Source organism: Equus asinus, chromosome 21, assembly GCF_041296235.1.
Source record: "Equus asinus isolate D_3611 breed Donkey chromosome 21, EquAss-T2T_v2, whole genome shotgun sequence".
In the NCBI taxonomy this organism is placed as follows: Eukaryota; Metazoa; Chordata; class Mammalia; order Perissodactyla; family Equidae; genus Equus; species Equus asinus.
The window spans coordinates 41,653,827-41,672,165 of record NC_091810.1 but is presented as its reverse complement, the minus strand read 5'-3'; the positions used below and the strand labels follow the sequence as shown (position 1 = coordinate 41,672,165).

Genomic DNA, 18,339 nt, shown 5'->3' with positions numbered 1-18,339 from the left:
TGAAACCCGAGGGACATTTTAATAGGTTTAAAATAGCATTCTTGCCTTTTAATCATTTCAGAAGCTCCTAGAACATGAACAGATCCTGTACTATGGCAGCTTTACAAATATTGCTATTTGCTCCTTGTGTAAGACATAGGAACTCTCTAAAGGTAATATAAGCATATTTCAGACAGAATCCTGCAGAACTCCTTGACAAAAGCAATGCATTTGGGGGAGTAGGGGGTGTATGGGTGCTCCCTCATTGGGTTGAGGGAGGGGGTGGTCATCCATGCAGGAGGATGTGTGGAAAGTGAGGCCTGGGATGTGTTAGGAAGGACAGGCCATAGGACCTGGAGAGCCTGGGAGAGACAGGACAGAAGAGGCAGGAGGTGTGTTTTGTAAGTGAATAAGCTCTTGCTCAATAAGCAAACACATGCAGGGGAAGTGGTTTGGATTAGGAATGAGGCGGGTGACAACCAAGGCCTGAAATGTCTTATTGATGAGTGTTTCAAGCCCTGAGCCATCAGGGAGGATGAGAACTCAGAATCTGGAGCTGTCTTGCCTCCCGCACACCAGCTGGCTGTAATGCTATGGTCAGGCAGCTTTATTCCCATTTGACATACAAGGCCTCTCAAGGCCCGTGAAGTTCTCAGATGTGGCACCCGGAGACACTCTGGGACTAAAGACGGGAGCCAGAGCTTCTGATTCCTGGTCTAATGTCAGATCCATTCTCTCTAATTATAGAGTCATAATGGCGAAGAGGATGGTGACATCCAAGGACAACCACAGGGCCTCACTCTGAAGACTGGTGAGAATCAGACTCCTCCTCCTGGTTCTGCAGCTCCCAGCAGAGTTCTGGAAGCTGATTAAAGAGAAGATCAGAAATAATAGGTAATTAGAAGCCTTATAAAAAGAAAAAATTCTCTCATCATACTTACTGAAGCGTCTCCATGGCTGGAAGTGGGGGAGGCAATGGAAACTGCTCGCTGTAAGGGTCACTTGTGCCAGAGAGTGGCCTAGAGGCTGGGGCAAGTGTGCAGAGGGAGAGGGGCTGGTCCCCAGGGGTGGAGGGAGGAGGCTGTTTAGAAATGTGTTTCCCAGTCAGGACAGCCAGTGAGTCAAAGGTTAAGGAACACTTTTGCCAGCCCCAAAAGGGCCTCAGCTGGTGAAACCAGTGACACAAGGACCAAAGGGGACTGAGGGGGAGGGAGGGAGAGACACACACACAGAAGAGACAGAACCCACTACCAAGAGAGGCAGAGTGGAGTGAGTTTCTCCACTGGCCAGTTCCTTGGCTGTTCCAAGTACGCCAGGAGGGGTAGTTGGAAGGAGCTCAGCAAAGTCTTGGGTCCAGATCATCCATGCAATTAGCTGCTTTAGGGTTCCTTACCTCCTGGGGTCAATAGGGACTGTCCCCAGCTTGGAAGTGGTCGTAGGAGGTAATTGGAAGGCTACAAGTGGACTGAATGTAAGTTCAGCTTCCAGATGACCTGCTTGGACTTCAACAGCTCTCTGAGCAGTGGAGCAGTACCCCGTCGTCTTTGGGGGCACATCCCTACCCAGGGGATCCTCACAGCCCTTTCCAATCTGGCCGAGGCATACACTCCACCCTGCTCCCTTCAGGGCCTCCTATTTGGATGCTCAAAAGGCTGTTTTGGAAAACCTGCTAAAGGGACACATACTGTTCCTTTTTGTACTCCTGCTCCAGCAATCCTAAGGCTCCTTAAGGCTGTGCTGGGGCTGGAGTCTCTAAGCGAAGGAGGCAAGGAGTGGGGTGGAGGTGGGGTCGGAAGAGGAGCTCCCCACTGCGGGCAATTATCTGTGAGATTCACCTGTTTTTTGGGCCAAGTTTCATTTGCTGGTTCCCTTTTCCATCTTGTTTACCTTTTTCTCTTCGGTGCTCTTTCATTGCTCCACTCAGTAAACCTTACTGACCATTTCCTGCGGCTGTGGTTGTCCCAGATGAAAAGAGACACTGAATGAAGACTGGGACACAGTCTTCACTGTCACAGAGGTCACATTCTAGTTGGTAATGGGCAATTTCAAAACAGAGAGAAGTTTATGCTCAATGGGGGCAAGCAGGGGGGTGGTTTGGGAGCCCAGGGATGGGGAGCTGAGCAGACCTAAAAGGGTGCTGGTAAAGACCAGGGAGAGCTCCCAAAAGAGGGGGGAACTGGTGCTGGTTCCCGCTAGGGTTGCCAGATAAAATACAGGACGCTTGTATTTAATGCAATATTTGCAACATACTTATACTAAAAAAATTATTCTTTGTTTATCTGAAATTCAAATTTAACTGAGTGTCTTGTATTTTCATTTGCTGAATCTGGCAACCCTAGTTCCTGATGAACATACAGGAATTAGCTGAGTCAATAGGGGGACAGGAGGAAGGGCATCCCTGCAGAGAGAACAGCATTGTGCAAAGACCTGGAGGTGAGGGATCCTATGCTTCATTTAAGGAACTGAACATTGTCCAGTGGCTGGAGTATGGCGTGTAAGGGTGAAAGGAGGGAGTGGAGAGCATGCAGCAAACTGTCCCATAGTTGTTGAGCATGTGCTAAGTGCCAGGCATGTTGCGGTTCTAGGGGCTGTCGTGAGTCAGACAGACACAGCTTCTGCTCTCTGGTATCTCACAGTTGAGCCGAGAAGCAGTGAGGTGGGGAGAGGGAAAGACAGCCACTGTGGAAGTTATAGCTGGGGGCCTCCAGCCTGACTGGGAGGTCAGGAAAGGCCTCTGTGAGGAGGTGACAATATGCTGAAGGATGAAGAGACAGGCATGCCAAGGGGGAAGAGTGTTCTAGGCTAAGGGAACAGCATAACGGAGGCCCTGAAGTGAAAAAATGAACAGCGGGTCCCAGATACTGAAATGTGGCCAGAGGGGCTGGGGCCCCAAGAGAGAGAAGAGGGACAGAGGAGGAAGCTGGACAAGTGGGCAGGGGCCAGATGGCACCAGAGGGAATTTGGGCTGGATCCTGAAGGCCATGGGAGCCATTGAAGGAGTTTAAAGCAGGCAGGGTGACACAACCAGCTTTGTGTTCTTAAAGGTGACTCACGCTGGAGAGAGAAGGACAGATGGGTAGCGTGGGGACAGAGAGAATGAGGGAGACCCGGGAGGGGGCTACTGCAGATGTCCAGGATGGACAAGTTAGTGGCTTGGCCCAACCCGAAGGAGGTGGAGATGAAGAGAGAGAAGGAGAGATGGGTGCAGGCTGCACCGAGAAGGAAGACTTGGCAGGGCTGGGTGATCTGGCACTGGGAAGTGAGGGGCGGGAGGAGTAGGCATGACTCAAAGCTTCTGGTTTGGACAGATGGGAGGATGGTGGAACCATTTGCTGAGCTGAGCTGGGGACTTGGGAGGTTTGGGGGTGGTGAGGCGAGAGGGTTCAGGTTTGCACATGTAAAGGTGAGGAAACCGGTGGTGGACCATTGGAGGATGGACTATGAAGGAGAGAAAAACCATGGGGAGACAGGCAGAGCTGCGTTCAAATCTCTCTTCTCACACTTGGCTGCGTGGCTTGACCAATGACTTTCCTCTCCTTGCCTTAGTTTTTTCATCTATACCATGGGGTGATGTGGGTCCATCTGCCCTCAGAGTTGTGAGGCTGTGGTGGGCAGCCTCCAAGATAACCCTTAATGGTCCCTCCTCCTGGTATTCATGTCATGTGGTGCTGTCCCACACTGTTATAGGGTTGGTCTGTGAGATCAAGGGACCATGGGGATCTGACTTTCAAGGCTGGGTTATAAAAGACATTGTGACTTCTGTCTTTTTTTTTTTTTTGCAGGGAAGGAGTTTCCCTGAGCTAAAATCTGATGCCAATCTTTCCTCTCTCTTTTTCTTTTTCTTCTCCCCAAAGCCCCAAGCATAGTTGCATATCCTAGTCGTAAGTCCTTCTAGTTCTTCCATGTGACCTGCCGCCACAGCATGACAAATGACAGACGGGTGGTGTGGTTCCACGGCCAGGAAATGAACCCGGTCCGCCAATGTGGAGAGCACGGAACTTTAACCACTAGGCCATCAGGGCTGGCTCTTGTGGCTTCTGTCTTGTTCTCTCTTAGATCACTCGCTCTGGGAGACGCCAGCTGCCATGTTGTCAGGAGAGGCTCATGTGAAGAGGAACTACTGCTTCCTGATAAAAACTACATGGAGAGCTTGGAAGCGAATTCTCCTGCCCCGGCCAAGCCTTCAGCTGACATCCAGACCACAGGGTCTACTACCTACCTAATCTGCTTCCAAATCCTTGACCCACAGAAACTGTGAGATAAAAAATGTTTGCTGTTTTAAGTGCCTACGTCTTCGGATAATTTGTTATGTGGCAATAGAGAACTGGTCCAGTTCCATCTCTCTAAAAGCACTACCACTTAGCACAGTGGTAGGGGCCATGGAATGTGTAGCATTCGTAGGTCTGGAGTTCAGGAGAGAGGCCTGGGCTGGAGGTTTGGGCATCTTTTGGCTTAGAGACAATAATGGAATCCATGGAAGGGCTGAGTCAGTCCATGGAGATGGGTACACGGAGAGGAGAGGATGATGGCCTTGGCCAGAAACCTGGGATAAGGGGTGGGTAAAGCAAGAGGAGCAGCATCTCCATGAGTCTGAGAGGAGCAGCTGCAGAGAAAGGAGGAAAACTAGAACAGGGCATCCTGGAAGCCATGGGAAGAGGCTGTCTCTTGGACGGTGTAGTCAAGGGCATCCCCACAGGGAGCCCTGAGAGAGGAAATCTGAGGAGCTTCCTCTGGATTCAGCAACAAGGAGATTCCTGGTGGGCCCACAAGAGCTGTTTAAGGTGAGGAGGTGGGCCCTGGGGCCAGACTGAATGTTGTGGGTTGGGGTGTCAGTGTAAATGCTTTCTACTCCCAAGCCCCAAACCAAGATGGTTCACAGGAGAATCCTATAGAAAATCCAAACTACGGAAAATCCCAGTCTTACAGAAGCTGCTCTAGTGAATAGACTCAGCCCTTAATTTATTTCATGAGGCTGATGTAACTTTGATAGCAAAACCAGACAAGGAGAGAATAAGAGAGGAAAATAGTAGGCATAGCTCACATATCTCACACAGCAAAAGAGGAAAGGGAGGGGATTCTGGGGTAGGGGGTCTGGGATGGGGTGATATGGGGTCAAGAGAGAGGTCTGAGAGTTATTTATGTCAGATAGAGTCCTGGGGCTGTTAATCTCCTGAGGGCAGGGGCCTGGAGAGGGAGGCGTGGGAGATCTGAGCCTAGAGAGGCTCAAGACTGGAGAAGGGCATGGGCCCAGAGCCCAGGAGGGGACACCTGGATAGGATGCAGACCCCTCAGCCACCTTATGAGGAGACGACAGTGCAATATGGGTCAATTAAAAAGTGGGCAGAGGAGGGGGCCAGGGAGCCCCACTGAGGGCACATCATTTTCTTGACAAGTGGGAGGTGAGGTGGACAGTGCAGTGAGAGTTGGGAGGAGAGGGGTAGGTGGGTGGGCCCAGAACTCCAGGCTTAATTCCCACCTTCCTCTAAGAGTACCAATCAATTTTGTCAACTGTCGCTTTCTGCTTTGTCCTCCTGGCACCCTGCTAGGCTGCATTCCTTCCTGTGACATTGTAGCTGCTGTAACAAACAGCCCCCTCCAGGCCAGCCTGGCCATGGGCAGACAAGGCTCATCGAGGCCATCTCTTCACCAGGGGAGCCTGGACGCTTGGAGGCCAGCTGGAAAAGGGAGGCCCAGAGAGGGCAGGGGCAGCTGCAAACCAGAAGCTGGCCTTCCCCCACAGGCTGGCCACCTGAGCTCTGCAGGGGCTGGGTGGTGGGACACAGACACATGGGAACGACAGCCTCTAGTGTAAATGCTTTCCACCTCCAAGCCTGAAACCAAGATGGTTTTATAGAAGAATCCTATAGAAAATCCAAACTACAGAAAATCTCAGTCTTATAGAAGCTGCTCTAGTGAATAGACTCAGCCCTTAATTTATTTTATGAGGATGATGTAACTTTGATAGCAAAACCAGACAAGGAGAGAATAAGAGAGGAAAATAGTAGGCATAGCTCATTCATAGATATGGACACAAAAACCTTAAATAAATATTAGCAAATGGGATCCAGTACTATTGAAAAAATAACGCATCATCAAGTTGTGTTTATTCAAGGAATGCACGGTAGGTTTAATATAATAAAATCCATGATTGTAATTCATAACATTTGGGTGAAAAAAAAATCTCACATTTTATAAAATTCAACATCCATTCATAATAAAGCAGAACAGTGCCTCCTTACCCTGATAAAGCACATCTATCAAAAATCTACAGCCAACACAATATTAATGGTGACGTGTTACAAGCAGTCAAGAACAAGATAGAAATGCCCACTATCATAATTGCGATTCAACATTGTGCTGTAGGTTTTAGTCAGCACAGTAAAACAAGGAAAAGGAAAGAAAATAAAGATTGGACAGGAAGATACCAAAAACCATTACTTGCAAACTCTATGATTATTAACACAGAAAATTCAAGAAAGTCTATAAACTTGTTAGAACCAAAAGAGAAATCAAGTTTGCTGAATACAAGATTATTATATAAAAACCAACCATGTTTCACTAACTATCAATACAATACACATAAATTTGAAAATATAATTTATAATAGCAATAAAATCTTAGATATATAGGAATAGTTCTGAGGAAACCACTGACAAAGTTAATTCCTTTCAGTTTTTAGTTGAGGAAGCAAAAGCCTTGAGAGGGAGAATGACTCTTCCAAGAATACCAGTAAGCCAGGGGCAGTTGTGGATTTTCAGTGGCACCAAATCCTGGAGATCTGAGTGTTGGGTAATTTTGGTGTTGTCTTTCTTTTGTAAAAAATAAAACTAATTGTATTTTCCTGATTATAAATTCAATAGCCATGCATTCTGGAAAACATAGAAAATTCAGAAGAACGTTAAGAAGTAATGTCACTAACGTGCCCGTCCTACTACCTATAGAACTACGATCAATGATTTGGTGTATTTCCTTCAAAATTTTTGTCTATGTATATTTACATTTTTAAAAATAAAATTAGGATTATACTATGTATATCATTTTGTGCACCGCTTATTTTCACATAAATTTCCCTGTATCCTCACCTAGTCTTTTTTAATTTGATAATGTAGTACTCAATTATGGTGATGAAGCATGTCTTTTTACTTAACCTATCGATTTGAGTTTTCAGAGAAAAAGCAAATATCAGATATGACTGTGATGATCATGCCGATAAAAGTTAAACCCCAGAGGCAGCTCACGCACATGCAGACATGAAACGCGTGAGTTTCTAAGGCCAGTGGTTATCCTGGTGGAGAAGGGGACATGGCAGAACCAACATCATATACCTGGTCCCACCTGGAAGGAGACAGATCTGGTTAGCAGGAAGCGAATATGATTTGGCAGGAGTCTATATCTGGAGACCAATTAGCGCGGAGACTTTAGGTAATTCCCCACTCTCTGCAGCCTTGCTTGGCTTCCTTTACGGGGAAATAAGGACAATACCGGTGAGAGCCTCACCTAGGACCAGCTCCTTCAGGCCTCAGAGCCTTTGCACCGGTCGTTTTCTCTGCTGAAGTCAGCTCTGCCCTTCTCTCCACCTGGCTGTCCACGCTGACCCTTCAGGCTAGGCTGCCATTCCCTACTCTGCCCACCATAATGGATAGGTGACCTTATTACAGGATTGCCTCCCCCAACGGAGGGTAAAGCCAGGAGGCGCTCTGGCCACAGTCCTGACGTCCAGGTCTTCCTAGGCCACCGCGTGTGAAGCAGAGGCCCCTTCCCCTTGTTCTCCATCTAATTCCGCTAATCATGCACCTCCCAACATTTATGATCAGAACTCGTTATTATTATAAACTACTGGCTGTTTCCTTGGGTCTTGTCTGTTTTCTCCTCTCATTAGGACCCCCCTCTATCTTGGTGGCCGCTGTATCCCTCAGGCCTGGCACATAGTCGGTGCCCCATACACGCTAGTGCGATGACACGGAGAAACAGCGCCGGGGATCCTAGGCCCTAGAACACAGTCAAGACTGCCGGGAGCTACGCTGATCCCAAACTGCGGGCGGAAGCGGGACGTAGGGGCGGGGTCTGGGCGGGGCCTCGTGGATTCGGGGGGCGGGACTGGGGCCTCGGGGCGTGGCTTCGGGGCTGCAGCAAAGCTGGCCTGACCGTGCGGTCCACGCTGCGCCCGGCTGAGTCCCTGCGGCCGTCGGGCCCTCTGGCCTCTCGCCCGCGCCGCCGTTAGGGGGCGCCCGCGCTCGCGGCGCCGCGGCTCTGCTGGGAAGGCGCCGCCCGCGCCAGGCGGCAGGAGCGGCAACTCCGGGCGCGGGCTCAGTCGTCCCTTCTGCCGCCGCCGCCGCCGCCGCCGGGCGCGGGCTCGCTCGTCCTCGCGCTCGCGCTCTCGGGCCGCCGGCGTCTCCCGGCCGGGCCGCCGCAGCTGCCGCCGCGCAGTGAGTGGGGGCGGACCCGGGGGTCGGGAGGGCCGGGCACAAGGAGAAGCCCGCGCCGAGCGGCCCGTGGAGCGGGGCTCAAGGAGGATCTGGGCGGGGGTGCGCCAAGGGGACCGCGGGAGCCCGGGCGGCCCGCGTCGGGGCTGGCACGAGCCCGCGGCCGAGTGGCCGGGCTGGGCGGGGGTTCCGGGGCCGCCCGGCGGGGACGCGAGGTTCCGGCGGACCTGGGTTCGGGGCTCCGGGGCGCGCCCCCCGGGCCCAGAGCATCTCCGGTCCCACGCCGGGGCCGGGTCGGGGGACTGAGCCTGCGGGGCAGCAGCGAAGCACGACCCGGACGGGGACACCTCGAGGTTTGCTCGAAAAGGATTGTTTTTAGGGGTGGCGCGTATTGGCCACCGTTTGCTCTCATTTAATGCCTACGGGGTTTTTTTTTTGCCCCAAAGAGACACTCTGACTGCACCTGAGTTCTTTATGCCCAGATTTGTGTGTGTCGTGGCGTTTTTAATGCTTGATGTCAGAGGTGATAAATGGCCGCAGTAATGGGGAGCCCCTGAAGCACCTGCTGGTCTGACTGTGGGGGAGGCTGGCTGGAGGTGGGACGGGAGAAATGAATCAGGGATCCTGTTTGGGTATTCTGCTGAAGTTATCATGTTTCTGTTCAACTATACCAGTTCTAGAACAAGTTGATAAATCCAATTCTAGGACTTTGTGATAGAAGAGGTTTGAGTGGCAAAGAGACCCGAGATGACCTGGTTTGGTTAAGAATGCCTGGGGTAACCGAAGTCTCTCTTACCGTTTCCCCTTGGCATGTTCATTTCCTTGCTGTCACAAATGCCCAAGTACACGAATGATGGCAGATAGGAAAGAAGCTAGCTGACAGCATTTAGCACAGGCCTGAGCCCAAGATCGAGATGTTTTCAAATGAGCAAATGTCTAGCTGGGAAAAGGAAAATCTTTTTATCTGCAGGTTTGGTAGGTTGACAGAACGTGCTCTGTGGGAACTGTCAGTCCATACCCCTACTTCATTTTGTGTAATGCCATAGATATTAAGGATTCAGTGGTCATGACAGCCATAGATGCCACTCCTAAGATTTGTGTGATTTGAATTTTCATAAGTCATAGTTTAACCAAAGCATTACTACGTAAAGGAATCCTAGAGTGAAGTCCTCTGTAAACCCCTCTGTGTGTCTTGGATTTTGATATTTGGAGTCTGTTTAAAACAGAATATGCATATTTATTTGGATTTGGCTTTGCCTTGGAGATAATCCTGAGTCATGCTTTAGAGAAGTTCCTTCTGTGATCAAGAGCTCACATGTCTGGTGGTCTCTATAACGGCCGAGTGTTCCCTTTTACCTGTAGGTCTCCTTCTGGAGCTCTGGGGAAAGGAGGATCCTGGGGGATTGGAAGCAAATTGCGAGGGCTTGTCTTCCATTTTTGCCCCGTCTCCATGCCAGTGCTCTAAATTACTTGTGTTCACACTCTCAAGTTTCTCATTTTACTAAGAAATTTCGTTTATGCTCCTGCCATTGGTATTTTCACATTTGTTTAATACTTGCCAGTTTACAAATAGTTTTTCTACTCATGGTCTCTTTTATTTTCTCCTTTTCTGCAAACAAGAAGCTGGGCATAAAGAATGATGTACCCAGGGCCTCATAATTAGTAACAGCAGAATTGGGATACAGATCCTCATCAGTAACCAGTTCTCTTTCCTCTGCACTGGCTTGCGTGTGACTTCAGAACCCCAGTCCTGATCTGTTAGCCTGTAGGTCGGTTGTTGCCTTGGTGTTGAGTCTAAGTGGTATCATTTGGGGAAGGTGGTGTTATCCTGTGTTATCTTGTAGAAACTGAGGGTAAGAGGAATCTTACGATTTTGCGACAGCTCTTTTGCGACAGCTCTTTAGTATTAAGATAACTTTTCAACCTAAAGCGCCTTTCTTCTAGACCACGTGGAGAGAGGAGAGAGAAAAAACAATTAGTTTTAGGAAAAAACAATCCATTTCTCCAGTGGTATGGTGAAGGGTAACCTAACACCATAATCACATTCTCCTTGTGTACCTGGCTACTTGTGCCAGCCTGTATGTGAATGTTAACCCAAAGACTCCTTTAGATGTCACTGAACTAGTTACTATAAAAAGTATTTCACTTTCAAACTCCCACATTTCAAGAACAGAGACATTCAGTACAAAGGTTATTTTGAAGGTATGTATGGAGGGAATTTATTGTGACTTTTCTGAATGCCAGATATAAAGATTTCAGTAGAAAGGCATTTTAAAAGGGCTACCTGGAAACTTAGGGAAGGCAGTAATTGCAGGTTTTTATTATTTATTCAAGTTTGGGGGTATGTATTGTAATGTATAGGCTGTTAATATAAGAGTAGGACTTTTGCCCTGGAGAATTCTTGGTCTGTAGCAGAAATGATAAAGCCAGAATATTTATGTTAAATTAGTTTGTCATAATCAGAAAGCCTTTAACTGCACTTCTGCAGTGGCGAGGAGAATGGCTTTCAGGGGTTCTTAGGTTATTCTTTATTAACTTGTTGAATTGTGCATTTTTCTGATTTCCTACTTTAGAAAATTCTTAGCAGTTTCTTTTAAGGCTTTTATAAATTCTTTAGTGTTTGTTTTCCTTAACTTAATCATCTGCTGACATTACACTGTCAGAATTTATACGTTAATCATGATTAACCTTCGAAGCTTAAATGTGGGTGAATTTTCAGTACTGCGCTATCTTCTTTGGGAACGGTCAGCCAGTTGTTTCCACAAGAATTTTATTTGCGCCAAAGGTCAGATCTCTTCAGGTGAACTGATTTTACAGGGTCAGAAGCCTTTCTGTGAACTTTATAATTGTGTGTGCTTGGCTGCATTCACTGTTGTTTAAAATTATCTTTAGTAAAGAAAGTCACTTTAAAAGAAAATTTTTTTCATTATTACCCTCGTACTCTCCATTCCTGGCAAATTTTCTGAAATATTAGATTTTTCTTTGTCTTCCTCAAGTGAAACAGGCCCATTTGATGCCCATTTTGAGCTCTTCCTTCTGCTGCCTGTCTTGTGGTCATTTAACTTCTCATTAAGCCCTCCGCTGGAGACTGTGCCAGAAGGGGGAGAAGATGAAAAGCAAATGAATCATTTTTTAATTGTTAGCAGGTCTGGAAAATGATTTAATAGAAGAGATTGAAGCTATTCTGGAAATTCTTTTGGATTATGTTTTATTTCATTCATTTACACGGCCTCTAAGATATTCCTAAAAGTCATCAATTCAGAGGCTGATTATCTAGCTGTTGGATGACCAGGAGTCTTCCTGCTTTTTTAGGTTTGTTTCTTGCTGTATCTAAGCATCGCCATAGAGGATGTTTAGAAGTAAGAAATAGAGACAAAATTTAATCAATACAGTTTTTTCCCATGGAGCTCTTTAGTGAACAATTTGATTTTTTGGGCCAGTTTAGTCATTGTTATTGGCAGTGACTAATAGTAACTTCGTTTATTTTGGTGTATCTTAAACACAAGTGTTGGAAGGCTTTTGGGTGCTTTTTAAGAAACATGGGCTTGTATAGATCCCTACAGTTGCTTTCCTCGGTTCCTGAGCCTGAGGTTTCATTACATCTTTGTACTGGAACAGGACCTTGGCTTTTGCCATGGATGGATTCAGGGGCATCATCTAATTTTCTGTTTATGATTGCTCAGCAAGTTATCTTGTTTTGATTTAGCAGTAAAAAAAAAAAAAAAGCATTGATAGTGGACAGACCTTGCCAACAGCTGTAACATTGATGATGTCTGGTTTCTTCCCTGTCTTTGGTCTCCCATTTCTCCTTTAACCGTTCGGATCTTCATGGATTGGAGTTCTTTACTTCACTTAATACAGGAGGACAGCAGCCTTCAATCATACTAGTGAGTAGGGTCTTGCTGTTTTATCTTGGGAATTTTTACAAGCTTACTATGCCACCCCGCTCACTTGTACTGAGTTACTGTTAAATTTGTAAATAAATCCCTACTATGTGGATAGGGTTAATAGACGGCTGTGGGAAGTTTACAGTTAATCCTTTCAATTTCGTTTCTCAGATTCTGTTTCCATTTCCACCCAAGGAGGGGATTTATGGAAAGATCTAGACTAGGAGTCAGAAAACCTGAGTTCTTATTCAGTTAGTTTTCAGCTGTGGGGCCTGCAGTAAATCACTTAATCTGCTTTTTCTCTGTTTTGCATCTCTAAGATGGGGACACTAATTCATGCTCTGCTTACTGTATCAGGAATGTTGTGGGGAAGAAAGGCCCCCCTTTTTACTTACACTGTTTTTTCATTCTAGAATCCCCTCTCAGGTCATCCACACATTGCTGCAGAGTTCTGCTGAGCGAGCTCTTCTCGGAAGTCCTCCCATTTTCCTGTTTGGAATTGTTCTTGCTCTTTTTTCCTGCAGGCCTCTGCCAGTCCATCTCTTATGTAGCGCTTTTGAATTCTGTTCTGTACTTCAGTTATTGCATGTTGCCTTTCTTCATAGAGTGAAAGCTCCATGAGAGCAAGGATTGTACATTTCCTGTTTCTGTGTATCCACGTTGCGCATGGACTTCCCCCTCATCCCCTCGGTTGACCTACAGTAAATGTTGGTTGAGTGAATTATTTTTGAGGCTCTCAAGAATGAATACTTTGGTTGATGGGAAGTTGCCAGAGGTGAGCATCTTATCAGAACTTTTGGATGACTGGCTTTTTAAATCACTCAGTTACTGATCTGCCTGTTCCATCAGGAACTGAATCAGATGCTTGTAATAAACAAATTAGTAAAGCCTGTTTCTTGGTTCTGTTTACTTCAAATGCTGTTTGTGAAGCAAGTCAGAGGAATGAAAGGTTGTCAAACAGCCCTGAATTTGACATTTGTTCCGTTTCTCACCCTGTAGCATGTGGAGGCCTATCTATATCCAGCTGCTGAGTATGGAGAATAAAAACTGACTGCACGTTGTCTGGTCCACATTTCAGCTTGTTTGCTTTGAAGAATTTGCAAGGTGGAGAAATAGATGCTTCAGGCTCTGATTTCAGCCCCTGCTGTGCTATGCAAATGTTCTCTACATGCCTGAGTGACCTTTTGAGAAAGAGCCTTTGTGATCTTCTGTAGCCAGGGCCTGTTCTGGAAATAGTGCGCCAGTTTCCTCCAAAAGTGGGGAAAGTGAGTCTGTTCAAAGACCATATAAAAAAGCCAGTGCTTTTCCTGGATGAATACCGATAAATCCATGTTTCTTACTGTCTCTTGCCAGAGCTTTGGATATTTTCTCTGCAGTTTGCTTTGCTGGTTGACTTGGGGAATGATGTGTGTGAGAGGGAACTGACTAAAGCAGTTCAGTAGCCGGGAAACTGTTTAAGTGCTTTTGAATTGTAGATAAAAATAAATTCAAACTGGCATCATTAGTATCTGGGTGTTTATCTGTGTCTTCAGACTGGCTCTGCAAAAGTGCCAGCTGAGTGACTTTCAAACAGATTTGTAAGATTCTTTTTGCCCCAAAGTGTGCTCTAATGGTTTGGCATTTAAACTGTTTTCTATTTGTTTTGATTATTGTACAAAATGAAATGTATCATTATTAAAAGTATAATTAGTTTTTTTAAAAAGCAATACCATTCTGATGTATTTCTCTTGGAAAGTGCTGCTGGTGTCTGGGAGGTTTATGGTTTTTCATGCTCTTACTGAGATGTTTAGTTTGTGTAAGCTGAAATGCTGATGAAAAAGAGTTTTGTCTTTCTCCCTTTGTCTTAAATGACCTCTTTGATAAGGCTCATCCTAGGTGTGTACCAGGATAAGGTTGTAGCCTTAATCATAATGTTCTCCTATAGAAATGCTAAATATTGAAGTTTCAGAGAAGGTGGAATTTGAATGATTGGTTTACTTACCAGGCTCTTCCTCCTTCTCTAAGTGGAGGGGGGTTCTCTCTCTGTGAGGGTGGTCAGTGTCTTAGGTGCACCTTGGAAGGATAGAGGACCCACAGAAGGCCAGAGGGGAATGCTTGCTTCCCTAGATCTTGGTCCTGTAGTAGGTTTTAGCTGAGCAGAGATGAGTAGGTTTCCAGTGTTTGGGCTGCTCTGTTGGGTGGAAAAACCCTTCTTCTCTGTTTTCATAGTTAAATGCGCTATCATATGTTTTTTTCTCCTCCCCAAGTTTTCCTGGAACCTGGGCTCCCGGAGACGCAGCGCTGGAGCAGATGGATAATGGAGACTGGGGCTATATGGTGAGAGACTTTTGCAGATGCGTTTTGAAGGCTGGCAGATTATTTTTGTGTGTGTTTCCCTCCTCTTATGTATTCTTAGGTATAATACATCTTACAAGAATGAAAATTATAAATTGGTGCAACCCCCCCCCCAATTAGTTTACATGTAATTTTGGGGTGTTGTTTTTATGTAAGCTTATTCAATTTAGACTTTCCAAGTAACTTTTTATAATCTCTTATTTGAGAGAGGTCATGATTTTTTAGTCTTTAAAGTATGTTGCTCTTAAAACTCTTCCTTCCTAGAAGAGTGACCTGGCAGGTCAGGGCACCGAGGCCGTGCTCTTGTGGTGAGGCGGGGCAACAGTTGAGAAGGTGCCGCTTCTCCTGCTTCTGCTTGTTTTACACGTGCATGTGTCTTCCTATTTTTCTTTTCCTTTGGTAAGAAATACTTTACTTGTCTAGTACCTGAAGTCTGTCCATCTTTATTTTTTTTCTTAAATATGTGTTTCTAAACAGAAGGTATTATTATTTAGAGAAGCTTGCTTTTCAAAGTTAAAGGCCAGATTGCAACATTGATGTTACAAAAGGGAATACACTATCAGATTATGAAATTTGAAAGCTGCTGTTAGCCTTTGGGTATATGAGATTGTGTTGACCAAACTGTGTATTTTAACTTCGCATTTGGCACTGTGATTTCCATGACAAAGTTATGAAGATTAGGTCTGTACAAATTTTTATTTTTAAAATAAATTGCACTATTCATTTCCCTTTTTTGAGGGGGAAAGAAACAAAAATATTGAAAGTAAATGTCCTTATGTTATCAAATCATTTTTATTCTATTTTATGTTAAATTGACTTAAGAAAAGTGAAAGTCCCTTTTTTTCTAATCAGAAAGAAACTTAAATTAGCATATTTTAGTTTGGCGTTTCTCTTTCCATAAAATACTCTGACCTGAAAACTTCCCTCTAGACACTGGGCCTGGAATGTAGTGGCTTTCGAAGTCAGGCCCCCATTTCTTAGTGTAAATCTTTAAAGAGTTGGATTTATCCCTTTTTTCCCTGTTAAAAGCAAATGTTAGCTCCCTTCGTCTGGGTGGGTTTATCACTGAAAGTAAGGCTATTTTGCACTATAGGATTGCTAAGTGCCTTATAGCCTGAAGGAATCTTTTGCTTTGCTTGTTACTGTTAATTTTCTTAATTTGTCAAAGTTAAGATTTAAAGAATTTCAGATGACTGATCCTTTTTTAAAAAATTTCAGATGACTGATCCAGTCACGTTAAATGTAGGTGGACACTTGTACACAACGTCTCTCACCACATTGACGCGATACCCGGATTCCATGCTTGGAGCTATGTTTGGGGGGGACTTCCCCACAGCTCGAGACCCTCAAGGCAATTACTTCATTGATCGAGACGGACCGCTTTTTCGATATGTCCTCAACTTTTTAAGAACTTCAGAGTTGACCTTACCCCTGGACTTTAAGGAATTTGATCTGCTTCGGAAAGAAGCAGATTTTTATCAGATTGAGCCCTTGATTCAGTGTCTCAATGACCCTAAGCCTTTGTATCCTATGGATACTTTTGAAGAAGTTGTGGAGTTATCTAGTACACGGAAGCTTTCTAAGTACTCCAATCCAGTAGCTGTCATTATAACCCAGTTAACCATCACCACCAAGGTCCATTCCTTACTAGAAGGTATCTCAAACTATTTTACAAAGTGGAATAAACACATGATGGATACCAGAGATTGCCAGGTTTCCTTTACTTTTGGACCCTGTGATTATCACCAGGAAGTTTCTCTCCGGGTCCACCTGATGGAGTACATTACAAAACAAGGTTTCACGATCCGCAACACCCGGGTGCATCACATGAGTGAGCGGGCCAATGAGAACACAGTGGAGCACAACTGGACTTTCTGTAGGCTGGCGCGGAAGACGGACGACTGATCGCCAACCCTGAGAGAAGGTCCTGGAAACTGACTCTCCAGCAGGTGGAAGAGACTGATTTTTTTTAAATTTCAGTGTGGGATTTTTTTTTCTTAATATTTGTATTTATTTGAAGGCATTGAGGACCAGAAGGAAGTTTTGTGCTTTAGCAGACTCCTCTGTTTTGTTCCCTTCATCCTGAGTATGCATGTGCCTGTTCAGAGCCTCCAGATACCTTTTTTATAAAAAGAAGTTGGAAAATCATTATGGTATATAATCTACCCTTAACAGAGCTTTTTTATTACAGTGCTAAAATGATTTCTGATTAAATGGTCCCTAACTCAACTAGAAGGCTAAAAATGCAGGAATGAAAGAATAAACAGAGTACTCATGAGGCCTTTGAGAAAATTCAAAACATCATGTAGGGTGACCTAGTTTCCAAACCAATAAGCAGTATTGTAATATTAAAGGAAAACTGTTCCAATCATTTAAAAGTACTTGTTAAGTACTGCTTTTTACAGTTATGACAACTGTTTCTTTCTATGCATATAAATCAAGCAACCAAATATCTGTAGCCATGGAAATGTCTGACTAGAAATATTTATATTGGATTCTGAATACAAAATGTCCCTGTGGTAGAAATCTTACTTCTTATGCCTGGTGCAGTATAATTCCCAAGTGTACTGTCTACCAGGAAAAAAACTAATAAAAAATGGAATATGAAAATTAGGTTTGTATTTATTGATTATTATTACGTAAGGGGGAAAATCATATTCCTTGTCTAAAGTATGCATTGTTTGTTTTATGTCCCGATATGTACTGCCTGCAGCACGTTTGCACTTAATCCAAGAGGACTCAGTGGAACCTTAGGATGTAGTTTATAGAACTACTGTGTCACTGAAGCAGGGATAGACGGCATTATTAATTTTGTCTAAAAGAGTGCATATCTGAACAGTGAACGTACAGTTTGACAGATTTTTTCAAATAGGACTTATGTGGAAGATTATAGGTTTTTCTTCAATAAGCCACTAGTTGTCAGCTCTGAATATGACCCTTACTCTCGCTCTGTGTCGAGAAGAGGGACAAACTGACTCCAGCCACTTTATTCTTGTATATTATGGGACCTGGAAATGTATTTTATTATTACAGTTAAGTTTATTTCTGAGGAGAAGAAATAAACTGCAGTGAATGAAGGATCTGGAACAGTTGGAGATATGTATGTACTTTTATTTATTTCACCATCGTCTTACTTTGCATAGTTCCTTTGATTCTGTTTCTTGGAAGTTACTTACAGGAACGATTATGTTAACTATACTGAGACTTCCCAGTTTGCAGGAACACCTTATAAAAGGAAGTCATGAAGTTTCTTCCTGGTTTTCTAAGGGAGGAGTGGGGCTCTGAGGCTGTGTGCCTGGGGCATCTCTCTCTGAGGAGATTCTGAGATTCTCTCTGAAAGGAGGATGAGAACACTTACCTACATCCATTTTTGCTTATGCCTCTCTGAAAATTTAAGATTTGACACATGACCGAAATCCAGAAGCCTGTATAATTATCCAATTTTCACCATCTTCAAACTAAAATTCCTAATATTAATAGCAGGTTGCTGTAGTTTCAGTAAATGTACTAGTATGAGGTTATCTTTTTAGAAAATTGTCTCCCACTTCAAATTGATTGTTAGTTACCTAACAAAGAAACAAACACACAAACAAAGCCCCCAGCCCGTTACATGTTGTTGAATTAGCTGAGGTGAATGCAAGGTAAAATGATTTGGGTTGAAAACAGGTATGGAAATGGGAATAATATAAGTTGCTCCTTTAAAAGTTAAAAACTTA

The 18,339-nt window shown here is 44.8% G+C and overlaps 2 protein-coding genes and 1 long non-coding RNA gene across 5 annotated transcripts; 2 read left to right on the top strand and 1 right to left on the bottom strand.

The window, feature by feature from the left end:
* Positions 1–426: 426 nt before the first annotated feature.
* Positions 427–4,165, top strand: LOC123279374 (uncharacterized). The gene is made up of 3 exons (XR_006517387.2): positions 427–575; positions 727–873; positions 4,036–4,165. It is a non-coding gene; the product is annotated as an uncharacterized lncRNA (long non-coding RNA).
* A 3,996-nt stretch (positions 4,166–8,161) lies between these two features.
* KCTD6 (potassium channel tetramerization domain containing 6) lies at positions 8,162–17,718 on the top strand. 3 transcript variants are annotated; one of them, XM_044754632.2, is made up of 3 exons: positions 8,162–8,405; positions 14,536–14,605; positions 15,842–17,718. In XM_044754632.2, the coding sequence occupies exons 2-3, from the start codon at positions 14,579–14,581 to the stop codon at positions 16,526–16,528; spliced, it is 714 nt and encodes a 237-aa protein (XP_044610567.1). In that variant the 5' UTR covers positions 8,162–8,405; positions 14,536–14,578; the 3' UTR covers positions 16,529–17,718. The 3 variants fall into 3 exon arrangements, with proteins under 3 accessions (XP_044610567.1, XP_014724223.1, XP_014724222.1); XM_014868737.3 differs by lacking the exon at positions 8,162–8,405 and adding an exon at positions 8,629–8,755; XM_014868736.3 differs by lacking the exon at positions 8,162–8,405 and adding an exon at positions 12,110–12,289.
* Positions 8,287–8,814, bottom strand: LOC139041466 (translation initiation factor IF-2). Its single transcript, XM_070493557.1, has one exon. It carries the CDS (start codon positions 8,812–8,814, stop codon positions 8,287–8,289), a length of 528 nt encoding a protein of 175 aa, XP_070349658.1.
* Positions 17,719–18,339: the final 621 nt, after the last annotated feature.